Below are 22,535 nucleotides of genomic sequence, written 5' to 3' on the forward strand. Positions count from 1 at the left end.
AGGCCCTAGTAGTTTTGTGTTGCAGCCAGATGTAAATATCCGGTTACATATCATCTAGCATTATTTCCAGATAGGTTTGCTCAGTGCAAACCAGTCAACCAAAGCTCAGTTTCCTTCCCTCACCACATAATAAAATTCCTTTAAAACTTTACAAGCCAAAAACTTATTCTTCATTCATTTCTCTTAGTTGCATTCACTTCCCCTTCCAGAGAACAGTAAGTAACGGTATTTGCCAGACGTTCAGCTTCAGAACTTCCGTCAACTAAGCTGAATGTCAAGTAGACTCACTTCATATCTCATTGGGCTATTTAGGTTTCCCAAGAGAGGCTGAAGCCCTAGAAACTTCATATGAATAGAAAAATGCATTCATCCCAATGGTAATACTAACAGTTATGCTGCATTCAGACTACAATTAAATTCAGCCAAAGGAAGATGCCCAAAATGAAGGGATGCGTACATGAAATTGATTTCTAAGTTGATTTCTAATTGATTCCTAAACTCTATTTAGTAATATACCTTAATAAGGGAAACCTGCTGTCACTCCAAGGAAAGGGGTACACATGAACTCCAAAGAAGAAACGATAACCCATGCTTTACTCATGTAAATTTCCAAACCAAAATAATTTTGGAAAATTAGTCCATGGTCTCCTGCTTCATTGAAATGAATAGATCATACTGTATGTTTTCCTGAAAATCAGTGGAGCAAGGCAAACAAGAAATGTGCCACAAAGCACGATTATGGTTAAAGCGCCCAAGTCTCATAGCCTTCTCAAAACTGCTCAAGGCACCACAGTTGAATTTACGGGGGCAGACAGCCAGACACACACAGAAACAAATGACTATTTTTGCGCCCATGAGCCCCTCTGTCTGTGCAATAAGTTGGAATAATCCCCCACTTGCACATCAAATCAAGGCAGGTAAAAGAAATGACTGACACAGCGTTATCATAGAAGAACAGTGTCCTCGTGGAATAACAGGAACCAAAGGTCGGCAAATAGAGCTCTCCTTCACTTGAGGGGATAACAAATACTATCATCTTAGTCCGTGGCAAGTGACCATAAACATGAACCAAAGTCATCAGCACTCCAACATTTCATGCTTTACCACTTAGCATTACAAATAACCTCTTCAAAGAGAACTTACAGCAACTGTGCTAAATCCCAGAGAAATTGTGTAATTGATAGAAAACCAGAATACACAGTGGATATGGGTAAGGACAAAGAAGGGGGAGGTGGAAGCAGGGAATTTTCCCTACTAATAAACAGTATTTGCCTAGAAACTTCACTCACCATCATGTCTTGCTTCTGATAGGAGAAAATGCAAACTGTTAATCAAGGATTTGCAACTCTACTATTAAAAAAAAAAAAAACTTCAACCAAAAAGCATGGGAGCATCTTTTAAGAAAGAGTATGTTGAAAGATTTGCACTGAGGAAACCTTACGCTATTTAACCATTGGAGGAAAAAATAATCAGGAATTCAGGTTCCTCTCTGTTTTATAAAGAACATAGCAGAGATTTGCTTCTCTGCTTGAAGAGGTATTTTAAGCAGGGTAAAGAAACTGCATCTTCACTTGGATATAAAGTTCTCCTGAGAAGCAAAAAAAAAAATCCTATACATCCTTCTATTCGTTTTTGTTACTGACCAGTTTCTATCATCTTCTCTTGTGCTCAAAAATTTTCCTGCTTCCTTCCTGCCAACCCAGCTTTCTCATCCACCCTCTGATCATGCCTACCTCACACTTGTCTCTCGTTCTTTTTTCCCTTATGTCTGTTTGTCCTGTCCTGAGGAGGAAAGGAAGGTTTCTAACTAAAAAAACATACATAGGAATACAAGAAACAAGCAAATATCTGTTTTTAATATTTACTCAAAAGTGGTTTAAACAATAGCTTAATTTATAACTTTATTAGCTTTTGGATACACAATCTATTTTGTTTTGTATTAAACGAATTGCTAATGTTGGTAACCTTTTTGTCCTGAACAGTTACAAAACTGCAAAATGTATTATTTATTTAAAATAAATGACCATCTTGAAACAGCAGCCCTTTGCTGAAGTCTGCTCAATTATCTGTAGGTAAAAAATCACTTTCCATTTCTATTGCGGAGGATATTTAGATGCCAAAGAGAGTTTTGAGGTCAGCCAGGGTGAGCTTCGAGGTTTCCCCTTTGCCTGACAGCACCTGCTGGGCAAGCCCCTTCTTCCTGGTCTGGAGTTGCACAATCTTTTCTTCTACTGTTCCTTCACAGACAAACCTGGAAGTAAAAAGCCTTATCACCTCAACTGCTAGGAAGAAGTCACAGTTTATATAACGCTGACAGTTCTCCAAGTAAATTTCCAACAGTTTGCCTCACTTAAATATTAACAGCCTATTAGGTGACTGACAAAATGGTTATTTTCCTTGGACAGGTACATTCTCACATACAGATATTATCACATTTCAAATAAAAGTCTAATGCACTTTAGGCCTCAACTTTGACTATCTAAAGCAACAGTAATTTCATGATAAATTCCTGTAACGATTGTCTGATAACAGATTGCACCTATTATACTAGAAGTACTGTACACAAATTGCTATCTTGGATTTCAGGTGCTTTCAATTTGTGGATTTAGAGTAACTAAGCTAGCTCTTCAGTATTTAACATTACAGATGCTTTTCCTAAAGGCCAACCTTGCCACTTGCTACAAATACTCTATATTTTTACGTTACTTCTGTTAGAAAGGTCCAGGCTTGGGAAGCATGGTGGCTACCTCTGGAATGACAATGAAAAGTCAGTAAGCACTCAAAAGTGCTTATTCCCGTGAGATCCCCAACCATTCTACAATGCTTAGTTATCTCACCCCCGGGCAGCTCTAAATTGCTACACTTCATTCTCCAAGACAGATCTACTCAGGGAAGGTAGGGAAAAAGATGTGAATACTCCTAAGCAAAAGAGTTGTAAGATCATTTCTGCCCCAAGCTTTTATTTTTTTTGTTAATTATTTATTATATAAACCACTATAACCACTAAGACCAAGAAGTTTGACATTTAATAGCCAGAAGAAACACGCCTCTTTCTATATCAGCACTCAACCCACAATCCCACTATTAGATGTTGTGCCTAGCCTCAGGCAGGGCAACAAGCCCCAGACGAAGGTCATTTTACAAACTGAAGTGAGACAAGACAGTACATGAGCAGCTGTGGCTTCATTTACTGCTAAGGGAAGTCCTGACCTGTGTATCACAACATCCTTCTGCTGCCCCACTCGGTAAATGCGGTCACATGCCTGGTCCTCGAGAGCAGGATTCCTACAAGAGAAGAAACAGCTCACATAAACTCCTAGGCTATGTTCAGGAACAACTGAAATATCAATGCCTTTGTGCTCATCTCATCTGCCTGCCTCCAGGACATCCTGTTTTCTTCCTCCATAGAACTACAAACTACCTCCCAAGCTACCTTAGGTTTACTAGCTTGATCACCAATATTCACCCCAACCATATTTCCTTTGCCCTGAGTAGTAGTCTGCTAAAAACACCATACAAAATCAGCTATCTAAATTAGACTACTGATCCATATAGACTTGTATGTCTGACCAATAGTTAACACTGCCAGAAAGCTGAGTAGCTGGTGAGCAAAGAGGAGAGTGAAGCAGGAAGGCAGTTACAGAGAGTAACTTCCATATTGTAGAAATATCTTCTTAATGCTGCTACTCAAGTGGCCAGTTTATGTACTGAAGGACATTACTTTGCTTTGGAGGTTCCCATATGCAACCAGGAATTGAAAAAGAAAAAAACCCATGCAATTCTGGCTGATGAGACAGCGTAAGTATCGGGAGTTTATATGCACTATTTTCATAGCCCTGTAAAACCCCAAGGTACACTAGCTATGCCTGATTACTGACAATTTTCAACACAGTCCATTTGTTTCAAGACAAATTCCCTGTAGGCATTACTGTACCTTTTTTTTTTTTTTTTTTATTAGTGCATGAAATTAAGCCAGGGACTGCTAAGTCCCCCTTGAACTGACAAATATTTTGGAAGAAGGTTATAGTGAAAACACTTTTCTACAAGTAATCTTTAGACCTTACTCTCCGCTAAACACTCAACTTCCTACTCAGTTACATCAGAAGTCACAGTACACATGGTGAGGAAGAAAGTAGCACACCCTACGTACTTCTTCAGAGACAGAAATTTTATTTCTCTTTACCAATGCATGTCAAGGAGAAAGAGGTGGTTTCCTCCTGTCAAGTTCAAGCCAACACCTCCAGCCAGCAACGAGACCAACATTACCTTCAAAGGACAAAAATAGAGTTAATTTAAGGAGCCTGTCTTATGTCACATTAATTTGAATTAAAGATCAGACCAAAGGATCTGTTTATCATATTTATATGTGTATTTTTATTACATGTTTGGACGTTTGCCAGATGTTGCTTGAGGAGACACAGATGCCTGGACAATGAAGTTACGGTTCTAAGAGAGGCTAGCCTGCCCTCCCACATGTATTATCCAGAAATATTTTTACAGGCTAGAGGAAGGACTGGAAATTTCATTCTCTCTCCATGCCCCACTTAAATGACCAGGTGCTCTGTTGACACCCTCTTGCCAACAATGGCACCAAGTAGCACCAGCTGTGAATTAAGAATCACAGTTTCTTAAACACAGTCAATTGGACTGAAATGGCCTGCCACTTATTTACCTTTGATATCACATAACCTAGTACTAGAGAAAGATGAGTAGCCGGAAAGGGATTATGGCAGAAGATTCTTGTTCAGCAGGAAAAAAAACTTATCAGTTAAGGACAGAGACATTTGCAATATACATTTACTGCTCAATTTCATAGTATGTTAAAATGCTCATCTTGTTTAAGGACTCAGCTATTCATATAGCTTGCAGAAATCTTCCTTCATTTAAGTTCAAAGGTAGAAAGAGAAAAAGATCTGTTTTGTGGATAGCAGCTTGTTTAAGATATCCAGAGAAGAAAATAAGCTAATGCACGACATACTCCCCCTTTCAGTCAGATCCATCCTCAAAGAAGACAGCCTGTCCTGCCTAGATCACAAGGATGTCAGTGTTCAAATGAAGGTGTACCATTATGAAAAATGAATTTGGATTCAAACTTCTTCAGTCATTTGACAAGTTTCCTTCCCTTGGCCAAAGTTCCAGACTAGAAACTATTTTCAAGAAGAGCCAAAACACTGTAGTTCATCAGTATTTAAAAAAAAAAAAAAAAAAAAAAAAGTACTCAAAGGTGGAAGAAATTTCAATGAGGTCACCTTATTTGGAAAGTATGACCTATCCCCTATCCTAATCCCAATCTTTCTATCCTTATATAAGGGTGAGATATGTTCTTGTTGATTTGTCTTCATTCACAGATTCAACTGCCATCCTCTCTTCTCAAAAAGATTACAGCCTGGCCAAACATACCTGATGTGCTGAAAAACAGCAAGAAAACCTTAGAGGTTCCTTGGCAAGCAGGGGAACTAAAGAAAGAGTTGCACTCTAATTGCACTTCCAATGCAGTGATGTGAGTTGGAAACAACCAACCTGTTCTGAGTGGAGCTAATCGGCCTCATACCTTACACATTACTCTCTGTAGCAAAAACATCTTTTGAAAAACACAGAAGATTTGGACAACCCTTGTACCAGCTTTGAAGCCAGATGATCTCAGTACAGAACACTTAACATCAAGAAGAGCTTGTCACAGCTGCTCCTGGTCACTGTAAGATATACATCTGTTTTTACAGCTACTCCCCTTTCCCTGTTGATCTTGACATCTAGATATCCAAACGAAAGTTGTTCCAGTAAATCAAATCATGAAGTCAGGTATCACAACTGCTAGTAACTGTTTCGCTGCCCCAGTTCCATACCTGAGGCCCCTTCGGATTGCTATTGAACTCTTCTACCACATCCATTCTCTGTTTAGGATTGACAGAGCCATCCAGGATTGCATACTTCAGCCCTAATTGCTGGAGGTGCACAGCTACAACTTTCAACATGCTCGTCCACTGAGACACAACAACACTGGAGACAGAACAGGGAGGTTAGAACAAGCTCTGTGTGAATTTTAACAGTCTGGTTACTGCAGTGTCTCATCCCAGAGGAGACAATGACACAGGCCCCTTCCCCATTGCAAAATGGACACAGGAATTCCTTCTCAATTCAGAAATAGACTCACCTCTTGGTCTGGTGATACAACCTTCTGTTGAAAGGCTAATAACCTACAACCTTGAGACAAGGTAAGTCTGTCACTTCTGCCACTATTTTTGGATTTTGTGTTGCCACCCATCAATTTCAAGTTGTGTTGTTTTCCACAAAATGAATCAGCAGGAACACCAAACTTGGATTTCCTGAAGTCTCACACTCCTCACATCCTTTCAATAAGCAGTTTGGAAGGTAGTAACTTGTTCAGTAACTTTTTGTTAGGTAACCAAATTAACGTTGGTGTTCCCAATCTTATGATAGGGATGCTTTTTGGAAGAGACTTTACCCTCCCTGCCCAACAATGGCACAGCTGTAACTACTTTGCAGCCACACACCTTTAAGTGCCTTCTACACTGTTTAACAAAAACAAGCAGAAACAGCTGCAACAGTGCAGTCTGGCATGAAGCAAAAGGAATACAAAGAGAACTTAAACAAGCGAGAACTGCAGGCTTTCAGCAACACCTAAGTCCTTAATAAATGTGTTCCAACCACTACTTTATTCTACATTTTTTTCTGGAGGCAGGGGAGCAGCAGGTCAGTACTGAGGACAAACGTTGCTCAGCATGACCAAGTCCTTCCAAATTCTGGTTTTGGTGAGTCCTCCTGGGCCTCAAAGCCTGAAATTCCTCACATACTCCCCTATATTTATGTTAATCTACTTCTCAACCTACCCTCTTACTTGTTCTTAGATTTTTCTCACAGTCAGCTTTTAAGTACTGCAGTACCGTCACCATTTCACTGTTCTGGAATTTTGTATTCAGTTGTTTTGAACTGTTTCTAACACTGTCAAAAGACACTTCTCTCAGTTACTAAGGCTAAATAAAAGTGCACGTATGCTAACCTTTTCTGAGATTCCGAGTGACTCCGAATAGTTTTCAGTTCAGCCAAGAGGTGTGCTATCTGCAAGAAAAAAAAAGTCAGTCTGCTTGCTATCATAACCCAGCTCATGCTTGGCTATTCTTCACTGAAACAGAAAGTGATAAACAGAAAGTGACCAAAGTAACTCTTCAACTAAAACTTTTGTGCTCAGACTTTCAAGTTACTTTAACAGCTGTTATTAAGAAATCAAGTCATACAATCATGTTTTACAGAGTACAATCTTTCCATAAGAAGCCAAGTTACTTCCACTTCTCCAGCTGACATCCCATTTTCTTTAGCTTTTCACAAACACTATACTCTCACACATGTGACTTTCTGAACTTCTGTGGAACAAGTCAGTGTTCAAGATTTCTGGTTGGACTAGATGATTTTTGGAGGTCTTTTCCAACCTTAATGATTCTATGATTTTCACTGACGTTATGTCAGCACAGTCAGGTTCTCACAGCTTTATAAGCACCCATCAAACTTCTGATTCCACCTAAACTGCCAACTTAGCCCAATCTTCAACTGGCATGGCGTGACATTTCATTACCAATTTAAAAGGAAAAGTGCTGAAATCAAGCTTCTCAAGGGAGGTCAGAAAACCAAAATACCTTGGTGCTCTCCCTGGTGATTTCAAAGAGATCTGTTTTAAAAGCTGTACCATTGAGGTAAACTGTTGACTTGGAATCAGGATTCTGGAGCTCAGACAGGGTCAAAGCACTAAGTTGCTCTTCAATGGAGAGGGAAAGGCCTTCACTGGTCAAATTAGCTTGGTCCAGAGCCTGCAGGAAAGAAAGCAACATAATAAGGGATTACAGCTAAGCCTGAGACCAAATTCAGTACTGATCTAGGGTCTCTGCAATGTCTGCTGAGGTCAGTAGGTTTGAAAGAAGATATGCTACGCAATACGAAAACAGAACCATTAATAAACACTACTTCGTCAAGACCAACAGTCCCTTTATCCCCATACTCTGGCTCAGACAGCAGCTTTGTAGGGAAAGCCTACATCCATTTTCTGTTATATGGTCTCCTCAGAATCACCCAGTTGCGTTCAACATTTGTAGGACTTAAAGACGTTTAATTTGTAGGATTAAACCCCTGCTTGTTTCCTTAGTATCTGGACTTATTCTACAGCTGCTTTATATGACAGAGAAACAAACTCCCAAACGATTAGTCTACTTAATGCAAGGCAACTTCAGTCAAAGCACTTACAGAGCTCAAGCACACACAAGCCACTGAACTAGGCTGTACTTGTGGACTTCTGCACTTTTCAAGACAAGATTAAGATCAAGACTTTTCCTCTTTTTTTTTTTTTTTTTTTTTAATCTTTGCCATTAAAATTCTATTTATGTATTATTTGATCTGAAATAAAGCTGTTTCCAGAGCTTCCCACACAGGTCACTCTGGGGAACCCTTCAGTAGGGTGTATGCCCATCTACAAACCTTCTGGGCTTTAAAATGCCTCAGTTCACACACCCCTAGATAAGCGATCCAGCAGTGTTAAGAAGTCCATTAACTTATACAAACACTTAAATAACCCCCTCCACACCACAACTATTACAATGCAATATAATTACCACTTTCAGTAAGGAGAGATGGCAGCAGCACTGACGGAGCCTCAACAGCATGGACAAGACATGGACAGTACTTGAAACTTGGAAGGCGCTCTGTGAACTTGCTAGGAATTCCTTTTGACTTCCCCCAAAGTCTTGTGCAACTGTCAAGGAAAAGAAAACATCAAGAGCTCTTGGAGGCGTTTCCTAGCACTACCCAGCCACCCCCAGCAAGAGTTTCATCAATAAAAAAAAGAACCAACAGGCAAGCTAATACTTGATTTAACACAGGAACCCATCAGACCCCACTTTCAAAAAAAAACAAACACCACCACAAATCAAAGTATCATATACCTTATGCTAACACTGACACCTCTTCTCTGAGCAATTACACCTCTACTTCAGAAGGGGACCCAGGGGGGTTAAGAGATTTTCCCAGAACCACAGAAGTGGGAACCTACCTTTGGAATGCTGATTCAGTCTGTCTTCAGTCACTATGTACCATTATGAACAAACTTTGATAATCGTTTTGGCATCCCTTGAACCAACCATAGCTTCCTTTACTACCCACAGCAAACTGACGGACTGGCAGACTCAGATCCCTCAAAACTTAAACAGGAGCTCCCAAAATGTTAAGCAGAAGGAAGTTTCACAGGTATAACTTCAACACTTCAAACCCAAAATCACTGTGGCAGAATTCTTCCGAAAATCAAGGAAACAGCAAAACATTTGCCAAACAATTTCTAATTCCTGACCCCACATGGCCAGGTCTTGTCCTTCTCCTTAACTGAGTCACTTAGAGTCACTTCTGCAAATGTTTTCAAGGTAGGGTATACGCAAACCTTTCTCAAATGGGTTACCCCCCGCATACTCTCTGCCCTCATGTTTCTGCTCTTGTCTCTTTAGGTAGGACTGCAGCGTTGACCTGAAAAAAAAGGCAAAGACTGGGATTTACAGCAAGAAACAAGGCAAGAGAAACTTGAACTTAACAAGCAAGCTGATGATGCATTAAGGTAAGGAAAGTTTCATTAATCATTTAGCATGTTTCTCTTACTCCATTAACCTACATTCCTCAAGTCACACTGAGTTCTGTTTAGTAAGATCAAAGGAAATATCCATTTTGGAAAACATAAGGGAAGTAAGTCTGATTATCATAATACCCCGAGTATAATAGGAGCCAGGGACCAGAGAAGCTGTGGATGCCCCATCCCTAGAAGTGCTCAAGGCCAGGCTGGATGTGGCTTTGGGCAACCTGGGCTGGTGGGAGGTGTCCCTGCCCATGGCAGGGGGTTGGAACTAGGTGTTTTTTGAGGTCCCTTCCAACCCAAATCATTCCACGATTCTATGTTTGATAAATAGTCAGAAAGGAAAAAAAAAATAACCTTTGTTCAAAAGGTCTTCTCACCTAAAGCAGCTTTACCTTTCTAATTTTTCAAGAAACAGAAACAAAATATCTCATCTCTTCTCATATTCATACCTGGATCTTGCAAAGAGCACATTGTACACAGACTGTTCATCTGCTGAAAGTTTTAACCGATGCAACTGCATACTACGCTGTGGCAGAGATACCTGAAGTAAAAATACACAGTATCAGTTGTATTTAGTGCAAAAATCTTACATGGCATCACAAACACCAGTGTTCAATACAATATTTAATATTGTTTTCAAAGTCTTTAACGAAAAAATCATCTATGTTCAAAATTATTCATACTAATGTAATTATGACGTGACATAGATACCCACAGGCATTTACTCCTCCTCAAGAGGCTGCAGTAGACTGGAAAGCCCATCCATTAACAAACTCATGCATGTAAAGGACTAACTGGCTACTACAAGGAAAACGATGGGATGATTGTCTAGTTCTTACCAAGGGCTTTCCAGCTGAATCCAGCTGGTCTTTAGTTCTCCGTAATAGCAGGGTCCTCGTTAAGAGGCTTAGCCTATCTCCTCCCTTCTTAGTGTTGTTATCTACCTGGTACTTCCACACCTTGTATTCATCAAAGGGAGAGCAACGTAGAAACCTACAACAGGAGGCAAGGAAACATCATACCAAGGAAAGAGAAGTTCTTTGCTTTCTCCTGAGTGACAAGAACCAAATTCTTTGCTTTTCAAAACAAACCATCCTCAATTCAGCTAGGAGTAGTAAAACACTTCCAAGTTTAATGACAGCTAAACTTTTGCTCAAAAGTCTTACTATTACTAGCACAGTTAAAGCAACTTTCTGGTTCTGTATCCATCACTTCTTAGCTCATTAGGTCTCAAGCATCACTATCAAATAAAGGCCATCAAGAAGCACAGGCACTTACCAAAAAGCACATTCATATTTCAAAATCTCGTACCTCTTATTTGAAAATTAATTTCAACTATACAAAAATTAATTTCAAATGCAGGTTCTCTCTGATTCTCCAACACCCTGCATTATCTTTTCCCCTCAGCATTGAGGAAACATAGAGTTTAACCTGTTTATCATTTTTTTAGAGAAGCTAGTTTTCCACTCTTTCCTTAAAAGCCCCAAGAGCGTAATGCTCTCTTTAATAAGATCCTTCCAGGCAGCCCTAGTAGGAACAAGGCCTACTGCACAAAACTTCTGTTCATTAAAGTAAGTTTTGTAGTTATTCATCTTGGAAACACAGGAGATCTGAAGTAATTTTCCCTTTGTCCTACATAAAAGTAGAATAGCTGCAAACAAGAGCAAAACAAACATGGTCAGGTTTGTTTAATGCCTCAGCCACAGCCTTTGCAGTCCAGTGCCTGTAGTGGTAATACAACTCGATCCACAATCCCTTGTATCGCTGAGACTGCTCGAACTTAAAAACAACTTCAGCACTTTGTCATTGAAGAATCACTGGGATAGGAAGCCCATCCATGTGCCTCACATGCCATCACCTCACCTCAGAAGAGAGTACATGTCCAATAAGTTGTTCTGTATTGGTGTCCCAGTGACAGCCCATCTGGCACCAGCTCTCAGCTTGCACACAGCTATGGAGGTTTGAACCTTTGGATTTTTAATATTGTGAGCTTCATCCAGTATGACTCGAGCCCAATCTACCCTGAGCAGGGGGGAACAGGGAGATGACCCACTCTGTAAGAAAAAGCAGACTATTTATAACCCAGAGCAATTACCTCGCCAGGCTCTCTGAAGAGCCACAGGCAAATATTTTTTTCCAGAAAGAAGCCTTTTCCTTTCACTGGTCAGCAGTAATCTGAGCTCTTACTGTAACAGAAGAGATACTTCCAAAAAATCCTCTCTCCAAAGCTTCTAAGCCAAAGAATACGTTTGCCAGCTCATGATACCATTTTCTAGTCTTTTGCCATTTTTCTTTCTTTTAATATTTTATCTCCTCTTCCTTCCCAAGAGGCATTCCGTATCAGTAACATTTTGCTAGACTGTGACAAAGAAACATATAATTATTCTACTGGGGCATATCCTGTACTTGTAAATACAGGATCTCTCTACAGCTTTATAGGTGCCACCTTTAGGTTTCAGGATTTCAGAGGACTGTTTGCTTTAAGAACTACATCCGGATCTCCACACAGAGGTAGGAGGCAAAAATACCCAGCAAGGGACTCGTCTACACCACGTAACCAAGTTCATCAGCATTCAGCAATCATCTGACTGTTTTCACAGCCTAGCAAGTACACTGCTGTTCCTTCAAGAATACAGCGTGCAAGATGCCTCAGGGTCAATTCAAAATGACTCAGAGTGTGACAGATTTCTGACAGTTTAAAGGGACGTGTGTGCTTCAAGCAGCAAACATCAAACAGTGTTCCTCAATGGTCTTGCCTCAAAGAAGGGTACAAGATTCATCACTGCACTCTTAAAAATACATTTAAATACATTTCAACTATATTCCACGTAGTGCATTCTGTATTCCTACTGAACTGATTTCTTGTATTTCTCTGTTTTCTTTCTGCACTTCGTAACACTTTCTCTCATCACTTTGTTTTTATTGTGCAACCTCAATAGGGTACTTATGGAAAAAATTTCTTCAGTCTACTGCTCACTGTAGCATAAGGTGCTCCTTCAAACAATAATGGCTCGTACCACCTCTGAACAAAAAGGTTAAAGCAACCCTTTGTCAACAACACAGCTTCTCACCCCCACATCATGGTCCTCAGCAGGGACTTCCCCCTCCTCTTTGCTTGTGGGAACCTCCTTGGAGAGAAGGCTGTAAGTTGTGACAACAACATCATATTCAGAGAGCCTGCATAAAGGAAAAGAACTAATCAGGAGCAAGAACAAATGAGGAATTCAAAGCAGACAAGACGCACGCTCAAGGTTTAAGAGTTACATAGTTCTACAAGAGCTAAATGCAGAGTTTTACAGAAAACTGAACTTCATAGCAAGTCAAGCAGGAAGGACAGATTGTCCCCATTTTATGCATACTGAAAGTAGATGCAGTAAGCTCAAGAAGACGGTTAAAAGTCGGTGGTACACAATGCACACCACATGAGGTAAACACTACTCAGAATGCAGCACCTAGAAAAACTGCTCAGCATGGCCTGAAGTGGTGTAGAAAGCTTTTGGATCTACACATCTAGCTGATAAATATAACCACAAAGCATGAGCATGGAAGAAACTGCCACTGAATCTCTACAAGCAAGAGATGAGTTTCAGAAGATGTATGCTGTGTTACCAGGAGCAGCAATAGCCTGCACCAGAACAACCTGGCATTGGTACAGGTCATAAAGGTTTTATACATCCTGAGAGCAGACATCAGCCTGACATTCTATATCCTCCACATTTCCATCTTCATGTTCTTCCAACATTCTACAGCCACTGATTTTCAACTCTTGACGTACAGTCTCTTGCTAAGTAGTGTTTTACTTTTCTTGGTCATGTTTACAGTTTAGCACTTACACCTCTGCATGTTTATCTCGATTTGGCCCATGGTACAAATAGACCCTCAGTTTTCCATAGCCCACATGTCTGTCAATCTCTTTCTTCCAGTGATGGATCAAGGATGCAGGACAAATGATTAAAGTGCTGTGTGCAGGGATAACAGTGGAATCTGGAGGAAAATATTGCAGGCAGGTTTTAGTGTTTTCACATTAGACTACAAAAATGAAATTTTGGATAGTTACAACAAGAAAATTTTCCTGTGAGCAGTATGTGAAGCAGCTACCTCCACCATGCACTCCTGGGGACTGTTAGTTTTGGGAGGAAAACAAAAAGCTCTGCTTAGACACTAAAGTGTCACTTGATATCCACTCAGAGTTACGCTATAAATCTGAGCAAATCATTTGGATAAACTGGAAGATTAGAAGACAGGAACTAACTTGAATCTTTTCTGAGAATACAATGCCAAATAAATGCTTCTTTTTTGTTGTTCTAGAAAATTGAAATGTCACCATTTTGAACTATGTTTAAACAATAGCAACAAAACAAAACAAGAACCAAGCGCATTGTCAGTCAACTTGGCAAAACAGGAAAAAGCAGACCAAGATGAGGATAGACACAGTGACAGGTTGTTGTTTCAACTATCTTTCTTAAAAAAACTCTAGCTCCTGTATCCATAGACAAGAAAAACAACCCTATGAGGGGATAACAAAAAAAAAATAAAATCACAGGGAGGTGAGGAATAATCAAAGTCCTTATGCTAAGAAAACTATGCAAGCATTCAACTTTTTTTCAAAACAGCATATGCAGTTTTTACCTGATTCAGGAAAATAGCCAATGAAAAATGCCCACACTACAGAAAGTAACGAGTTGTAAAATCCTACACACCCAGTGGAAGAACAAATACCACTGATCAAGAGAAAGGCTTTGCAAGGGAGTGCAGTAAACATTAATTCCAATGGAATTTTCCTACAGAAGGGAAGTAAAAATGGATAGAGATTGTTGAGGAGTCATTAACCTCTATAACCTGTACCCACAATGCTTTAAATATTTAAAATGGAACCACATCATAATCTATGTATTGTATGACAGAAACAACTCTGTACCATTTTTGGATAGCCACATTTCTAGCTTGTTGTTTCTTTTCTCTGTCTTCAGCTGCTTCTGGGCCAGAATCAGAGCAATCATCGTTAGAGTCTTCCCCAAGCCCATGTCATCGGCTGGAAGAGAGACACGGAAGTTATGACGACCTGCAGAAATGAGCCTGCCTACGCTGAAGTAACTATCGCAACCGAAAATGCTCTGGACAATTGTGGAATCAAAAATATACATCAGGGTACAATTTAGTAAGGAGTTAAGAGCTATAATCAGTCAAAAGGCAAAGAAAAGCAAGCCCCATGGCATGCCTACAAAATAGCTAGTTTTTGGCCTCAGAATAAACTATTTACCAAGCTTTTGCTGCCACCTATCTGCCCCCCAAAATGTACTTTCCCATTCTGTTGCTTACCCAGAATTCCTCCACATGGCCTCTGACTCTCCCTCCAGAGCAGCCATGCCAGGGCTTGTTTCTGGTGCAGCAACAACGGAACCTGAGAGAGTGAGAAGTGGATTTGAAGGAAACATATTGCAAAGTTCAGACACTTCTGCTTTCTGTACCAAATTACACAGCTGAACTGTCCTACTACAATCCTACTAAAAGAAGTTTACCTACTTTTCCCACATGGACAGGGACACCCAATAAAATCAGGAGATTAGCAGTACCATAGATCAGTCTGGGCAATGTTTTAGTCACAACACCATCCTAGACTCTCACAGCACTCTGAGGGCAAGTGAAGGCAGCTTTTTCAGGTGGAAAATCCACACAACCCTGCCATGCTCACAACAGGCATCACTGTCAAGCAGTGGGATTGAAAAGACTTCCTCTTTTCTCACAACGTTTAAAAGCCCTACAGACTCTGAAGAGGCAGGAAGGATGACTACATACCACCACTATACAACGTTTGATGACCTTCCCCAGCACTGAAAAAGTCCCAAGTGGATCTGACAAGTGATGCAACATACACACATCAATGCAACATCTTGTAGTGGCAGGTGCCTTGTGCAAAACCTCAGCTACAGATTCTGCACCACTGGACAGATCAAGAGCTGCTCTCTGGCAGATCAGAGCTGACTACCACGGAGTCCATTGGGTTGCATGAACTTGATCATCTGCAAACACTTTTAAAACACTTTTTTGTAGCTCACTGGGAGACCTATCAGAGAAAGGAACAATAGCAAGGTTCTCAGATAATCTGTTTCTCAACAGAAACCTGCCTCTGCTCTGCCCATCATATAGAAATGTTGGTGAATTAATTGTTTTATCTTTGCAAAACAACTTCATTCAAGCACTAAATATTTAAAAGACACCATGGCAAGAGGTATTAACGTTGCTATTTGCGACCTACAGCAACTTCATGGATTGGAAGTAATTAGACTCTTTCTCCCAACAGGTGAAAACTGTGAAGTAATTTAAAGCATGAACGTAAAGGATGTGCTAGGGTATCACTCTGATGTTGCGCTTCATGATGAAGGTGACAAGACACCTCCGAAGTTCAGCAACGCAACAGTCTCCATCCTTGCCAACTCACCTTCAATCCAGGGGGATCTTCAGCTACCGTCTGCTCTGTTGGACAGGATTCTAGAGATTTGTGAAGATGATTAATAGCATCACTTGTGGCACTGTGTACGGCCCTGAGTCGGTCTTCTGTCATTCTTCCGCCATACAGATTCTGTACACCAGAGTTCACTGAAAAGATACAGTATTGTGTGCGCGATGTTTACAAAGCTACCTCCCCCAAGGAGATGTAGCATCTCAGAGATTGATCTCAGTGGCTACAGATGCCCAGGGGACAGTATGCAGCTCAAAATAACAAAAAAAGTTTAGTACTGTCACATATCCACAAGCTGCAGGTTTCTGTCAGACCTAGTCTTCCCCAATATTTTTTTAATGAACAGGCTTTCCATACTTACTTCCAAAACCGTGGCTGCAATATTCACTGGAGCCCAAAGCAGCAGCAGCAGAAGGGTGACTGTGCAAGCCTGAAGAGGTCCCAGCTTTATGATCCCTGAGAGGCAGTGGTGTTATCAGCTTTGTACCACCTGGTCTGCCAAATGGGTTAGGCAAAGGTTCCTCACAACAGCCACCGCTCACACCATCCTCCCCTTAAGAAGAAAGGAATTCAGGGTGAAAAGGTTGCACAGTGGACCTTAGAGCCTTGCATTACAGCCCAAAGAAGGGCTTTCATTTAGCCCGATGGTCTACTTGAAAAGGTTGTGTGGTCACAGTGATTTAACAGACGGGTGTTACCACATCGGCTGAGCCACCACAGTTGTTAACATGCACACAGTTAGCCTGCTCCTACTTGGCAGGCAATGCAGTTGAGCACAGGCCTCAATGTATAGCTTATACCAACACGGTAAACTCTGCAACTGTGACTAGATTAACACATACACAAGGACAGTTGTGCACACCATTTCCAGTGTCCCACTGTTCCTGCTAAAGACATCTTTCTTGACAATTATTTGATCAGAAAAAACAATCAAAACATCATCCAAGAACAAATGGGCCAAGAACTCTGAGCTGTTCCCTCCCTCCTGCAAAAGTCTCTCTTGCTTAAAACCAGATCTGGAATAAGGCATCAGGACTGCTTGCTGTGTGGTGGCCCACGAGGGGCTGTTTTCTTGCTAAACACCTTCAGTTTCCAGAGCTGTCAAACTAGACCCTTTCATCAACACAACTGATACTATGATCACAAAGCAACTCTGCTGTTAAGGTGATGGTGCAGGCAGCTCAACACAAGGCCTCTCTGCCCCAACCAATTGATACTAGTTAACAGAATTCAGAAATCACATTACAGGAATGGCGCACTGGAAGTTGCTTATCTTGTATATGCTAACTTACGCACTCAGACAGAGCAGCCGAAAGAGACTTTCTGCATAAGCAGCATGGTTCCATACTGCAACAAAGTGGAATTTAATCCTTCACTGGCAAGTTCTCAGAGGAACGCCTGCCTCAGTCATGCAGCCAAAACTGGGAAAAGAACTAGTCCTGATGATGGGAGGAGCCTCTTGGGAAGTCACCACCCTTCAGAGGAAGTGCTTGAGTTGCTCCATTCATTTTCCTTCCCTTCTTTCACGACTAACACATTTTTTAATCTTCAATGAATCTCAACAGACAAACTTTATACAAGTCACAAACCATATATAAAGGTACGCTATCTTCCCCACAATATTAAAAACTATAGAGAAACAAAACATTTTGCAAAGTTCTGGTTAAAAAAAAAAAAAAGCCTTACCTTTTTCAGCAGTATCTGTTGTTGAAATGTTAAGAGCACTCAGTGCAGCTTCCAAATCCTGCACTTGCTTTAATAACCGTTGCCCTTTATCTGGCAGTACTTGGATGTTCACTGTAGCCAATGTATTCTGCAAAACAACAACAACAGAACCCAAAAGCTGAATGTGCTTTACCAAGCTTTCTGCCAAGAGGAGAACAATCAAGGAGTCAAGAGTTTAAAAACACTAATCTTATACCACGGTAATTCATATTTTAATACAGTTCTACAATCTCCAAAAAACTTTTAAGTACCGTTTAATGCAATTAAATAGTCTTTTAGCAGAAAATAAATTAATCATTAGTATACTTTAGAAAAGATAAAAGGATGCAGGCTCTCTCCCACCGTTTTATGAAACGGGATGATCAGGTATTCAAGAGATTCAGACAATCTTAACATCTCTCAAAGCACCTGAAGTCCAAACTACTTGCACGTTTCTATACAGACAGCTTGTTTATTTAATCTTAGTGTGAGCTTTTGTGGCTAGATCACTCTTTCTATGCAAGCTCATGAGAAACAAATAGTCACATTACTTAAAAAGGTTAAGCTTGTTGCACAGTTTTACATCTTCCACAAATTAAGTACAAGGCAGACACATCAATCATCTCATAAGTGGGTTAAAACAACTAGCATGTGCCTACACTTAATTCCCTCCCTTTGTCCCACCCTTCCAAACACTCTAAGTATTTCAGCAGTTCTGTTGTCAGGAAATACTCTGTTCTGATTGCTGTCACGAGTGAGCGAAGTCACTCTGAACAGAGAATGAAACAAAACAAAACAAAAAGGAATAATAGGTGCAATGAGTCACCTTCTTCTGCCTCAGCTGGACTTCAAGATGGTTGCGAAGAGCCTTAGAATCCTGGTGTCCTTCCATGTGAAGCGATGCTGCAGCTCCTGGCAAAGATGTCTCCTGCATACTCTTGCCTGATGCTCCTGCAAGAACCTCTCTTGGCTGCAAAGCCTCAACTGATTTCTCAGGTTCATTTTTACCTGATGAGGAATAAACAAGTACTACTTCATGACTGGCAGGAACTTCATCAGCAGGCTGTTCCAGCCCTGGCCTGATCTGTGTCTTAGATGCTGCTGCATCTCCTCCTTGCTTCAGGAGAGCATGTTGTGATGCTACTTGTGGTACTATTGAGGAAATTGCATTTTCTTTAGACAGTGGTTTCATCTCTCCATTCTTCCCAATGTATTCTTTCTGTGTGGTTTCTTTATCCCCACAGCTTTTTAAACTTTCCTCTCCGAGCTGTTCTTTCTCTGGAAGCTTGGTACTTGTACTTTGCTTTCCAAGACTTACTGGCAAGAGTTCTGATCTCCCACTTGGCTCTTTCTCCACATATTCAGGTGATTTCTTGGATTCCTTACCACTTCCTCCATGGCTCACTTCATCCCAATAAGTATTTTTCCCTTTCCAAGCCTCAGAAAGGGTAAGTTTAGATTCAGACACTGTGCTTTCCTTAAGTTCTGGATCACTACTATTTCCCTTGGATTGTTTCTTCTCAGTTTTCAGCCCTTCTAGATGTTCCCTCTCCGTGGAGGAATCAGAGGTTGACTTCTTTTCTTCATGCGACACCACCACACTATCTTTCTCCACGTCGACTCCTTTTCCTTTACTTTCCTCTCCATTGCCTTGCTTAATTTGTTTCCAGGCTGACTGTTCACAATTCTTGTCTATCAGTTTGAATGGATTTCTTTGGCCACTGGGATTGAAGAGAGGTACTTTCTTGGACTGTGGTTGTAAGTTTTTGGACACTTTGGTAGCTTTTGGGTCCTGCAATATACACAAGTGCTAACATTAATTATTAAAACCTGCTAACTATACACACAACACAATCATCTTAAGTAAGACTTCGTTCTCCGTGAACATCATCTTCCCTATCATTTTAACGGGACCAGGATAAACACTTTCCAAGGAAAACAAAACTGCTCTTTTTCTCCTGCCTTTGCCATCCCCATGTTTTTTGGGAATCAAGTTCCAACATCACCATTCTTAAGATTATGGCTGGAAATCCAACCCAAGGGTGTTTTTTTGTTTGTTTGTTTTTCCCCAGACTGGATAACAGTGATTACTTCACACAATTTAGGAGTATGAAGTCACATTTGGAGGACAACAATCCAATATGCTTTTCAGCTAGAAAATACAAACTCTCCCACTACATAATCTCAGAGGTGACTATAGTAGACAGAATGAAGTCATGTTGAAATAACCTGATACTGTAATATAACTGAAACATTCATACCTGCCATGGGACACTTCCACACCATTTCTTCCCATTCAACTTACTGTTAACGCACCGGTAAAACAGCCTACAAAAGAATAAAGCAAGATTTGAACCAAAAGAGACAATAAAGGAACTCTAATCATTCTTTAAAAATTAGCTTGCACTGAAAACATCACAAAGATGACCACTTGATCTGCACTTTACATTCAGACTTCTGCATAGCAAAAACCAGGAACATTGATTTTCTTATAATAAGCTTTGTTTTGTAATAAGCTATTTTTGTAATAAGCATTCTCTGGATTAAGATTCTTAGGGCTTGGGGCTTTGATTTTGTTTCAAATCTTGAAATGAAAGCTGAAGGTGTAGTGCTAAAAAATTGCTGAGATAAACGCAATATGTTCAGAGCCTCCAAAATCTCACGATTTTTAGGCACGAGAAAATAGCTACTCTTAATATTTACACTACGCAGGCCACTTAATCTTTAAATCATCCAAGGAACAGACTTTGGAGAACTTTTTAAAATCTGCAGTCAACAAGGACAGCTACAGGAACTTTATCTGAATTACAACTGCTGAACTTGATGCAATCATCATGAAACTTTGATGAACCCAACAACAGAGCTATATTCAATTCTTTTAAAAAGAAACATTAACTGATCACTCAGACTTGTACCACTGAATATCATCACTAATAAAAATAACAAACATTTAGAAACATACTAAGTAAAGGCCTCAAGGCTGGACAAAGTTTTTCAGTTCTGCAGGTCAGCCATTACTGCACAATTCCAAATGTTCAAATCTATACAGTAAACCTTGGTTTCCAATTTGTGGAACTTACTGGTATTCATCTCTGTCCTGCTGCTGAACCAGGACTTGCAGTTCCACCATGTATCCCTCATGGATCAAGCAGAAAGAAGCAGGAATACTAAAAAGAGGAAAGGAAAAGAAAAAGGGGAAGAAAAAATAACACGAGCCAACAAAGGAAGAGCAACAGTGAAAATAATTATTTGGAACAAAATACTTGGAGAGTCTACTCAAAGACAATTTGGCAAAGAATACAAAAGTTTAGAACTGCTGACATAGCACATTTTCCTAAAGCCAGTCATCCAGTGTTAATGCTTCCTCACTTAGTTTTCAGAACATAAGGAAAAGGACAACACTTTTATACAGGAACTATTAACAAACTCCTGTCTTTGAGGTATCCTCCTGCTGCTAGAATTCTCTGCATTGCCTCAAATCAGAAACTTGCCAAACTCTAGCAGCCAGAATCCGAAATGTAATTTAAAAATCTGTGACAGACTAGTTTTTAGGCTGTTTTCTCTACTAACAGAAAAGTTTACAAACTCAAGAATCCTGGGGCAGCTGGGGATACTATGTGATAATCTGATTCTTCTGTATGTTCCTTGTCCTAACATCTATTTATGCACAGATGAAAAACCTTAATTAGCACTTATCTAAAAGCAGATCTATGCAAAGAGACCTATAAACAAGACGGTTGATAAAATTAGAAGAGTAGAGAAACTAATTCTCTAACTACGTGGTCTGGTTTTGATGAGATGCTCTTTTCCACAAGGCACGCTTCTCTTTGTAGAAGAGAGAGGGAGGTCAGAGAAGTGTTGTTATGGGAGTCCTGCCTATCTTTCACAGTGCCTGTTGCAACGATGTACTCAGCCCACTGACAGGACTCATAGGGACTACTGTGCGTGACCATTACGTGTCCCTGCCCGTTCCACCGCCACAAAGGACCACCAACCCACCTCCCCTACCCACGAGGCCCTGCACCTACGGCGCCGGGACGACGAAGCCGCAGGCGGCCGGGCCCCGCGCCCCGCACACGTAGAAGCTCTTCCCCTTGTTGGGGCCGTCGCGGACGCCGGTCTTCAGGAAGCAGAGGGAGCCTGCGGGGCGGGACGGGAGCGGCCATGGTCAGAGGGTGAGGGGCCGGGGCCCCTCCCAACGGCCCCCCCCCCCCGGACCCCAACCGCCCCCCAACCGCCGCTCACCGTGCTCCGCGCACTCAACCGCCTCCATGGCCGCCGCCGCACAAAGCAGCCAATGCCGGGGAGCCCCCTCGGAGGGCCCGCCCAGGGAGGGGCACTCCGGCTGCTCCCCGCCTCCCTCACGCGGCGCCGTTGCCCTGTGGGGAAGGGGAGGCCGGGGCTGGCGGCGGCGGCTACGAGGTCTTCCACCGAGTTCAAAACGCTTTTAAAACAGTAACATCTTAAAGTAGTTTTAAGTTAACAGCAGTCTAACTAAAGATCTTGGCCCATTAGAAATCGGAATGGTTTTTTTTTCTTTTGTATTTAAGATGGTGAATACAATTTTACAGAGTGTGTGCATTTCTGTAACTGCTGCTTTTGCTAATGACAAGTAGAAAAAATTACTCCGGTAATAACAGTTACGGAGAGGTTATGATTTGATTAGCAAAAATATTAACATTTATGCTAAATACTGGATTAGTGAAATGAACGCTGAGAGCCCAAGTCAGTCATGGCACAAGCTATTGCAGC

At 41.0% G+C, this 22,535-nt stretch overlaps 1 protein-coding gene across 2 annotated transcripts; it reads right to left on the minus strand.

Moving 5' to 3' along the window:
• Positions 1 to 1,837: 1,837 nt before the first annotated feature.
• TTF2 (transcription termination factor 2) lies at positions 1,838 to 22,154 on the minus strand. 2 transcript variants are annotated; one of them, XM_040545259.1, is made up of 23 exons: positions 22,029 to 22,154; positions 21,812 to 21,923; positions 20,864 to 20,950; positions 20,045 to 20,111; positions 18,610 to 19,575; positions 17,766 to 17,892; positions 16,441 to 16,632; positions 16,059 to 16,216; positions 14,939 to 15,020; positions 14,538 to 14,651; positions 13,453 to 13,603; positions 12,691 to 12,796; positions 11,483 to 11,673; positions 10,459 to 10,612; positions 10,069 to 10,160; positions 9,434 to 9,516; positions 8,616 to 8,755; positions 7,650 to 7,820; positions 7,019 to 7,077; positions 5,844 to 5,997; positions 4,184 to 4,266; positions 3,211 to 3,285; positions 1,838 to 2,251 (listed from the first exon to the last, which is right to left on the minus strand). In XM_040545259.1, the coding sequence occupies exons 1-23, from the start codon at positions 22,054 to 22,056 to the stop codon at positions 2,110 to 2,112; spliced, it is 3,534 nt and encodes a 1,177-aa protein (XP_040401193.1). In that variant the 5' UTR covers positions 22,057 to 22,154; the 3' UTR covers positions 1,838 to 2,109. The 2 variants fall into 2 exon arrangements, with proteins under 2 accessions (XP_040401193.1, XP_040401194.1); XM_040545260.1 differs by lacking the exon at positions 21,812 to 21,923 and having other exon boundaries at positions 22,029 to 22,047.
• Positions 22,155 to 22,535: the final 381 nt, after the last annotated feature.

Source organism: Cygnus olor, chromosome 1 (genome assembly GCF_009769625.2).
Source record: "Cygnus olor isolate bCygOlo1 chromosome 1, bCygOlo1.pri.v2, whole genome shotgun sequence".
In the NCBI taxonomy this organism is placed as follows: domain Eukaryota; kingdom Metazoa; phylum Chordata; class Aves; order Anseriformes; family Anatidae; genus Cygnus; species Cygnus olor.

Bases quoted from the DNA above. Each gene is read 5' to 3' on its own strand.
- TTF2 (XM_040545259.1), bottom strand. From the start codon at position 22,056: ATGGAGGCGGTTGAGTGCGCGGAGCACG. The intron at 20,951-21,811 runs GTAGGTGCAGGG...TCCTCTTTTTAG, and splicing joins GGCTTCGTCGTCCCGGCGCC to TATTCCTGCTTCTTTCTGCT. The intron at 10,161-10,458 runs GTAAGAACTAGA...TTTTTACTTCAG, and splicing joins ATTCAGCTGGAAAGCCCTTG to GTATCTCTGCCACAGCGTAG.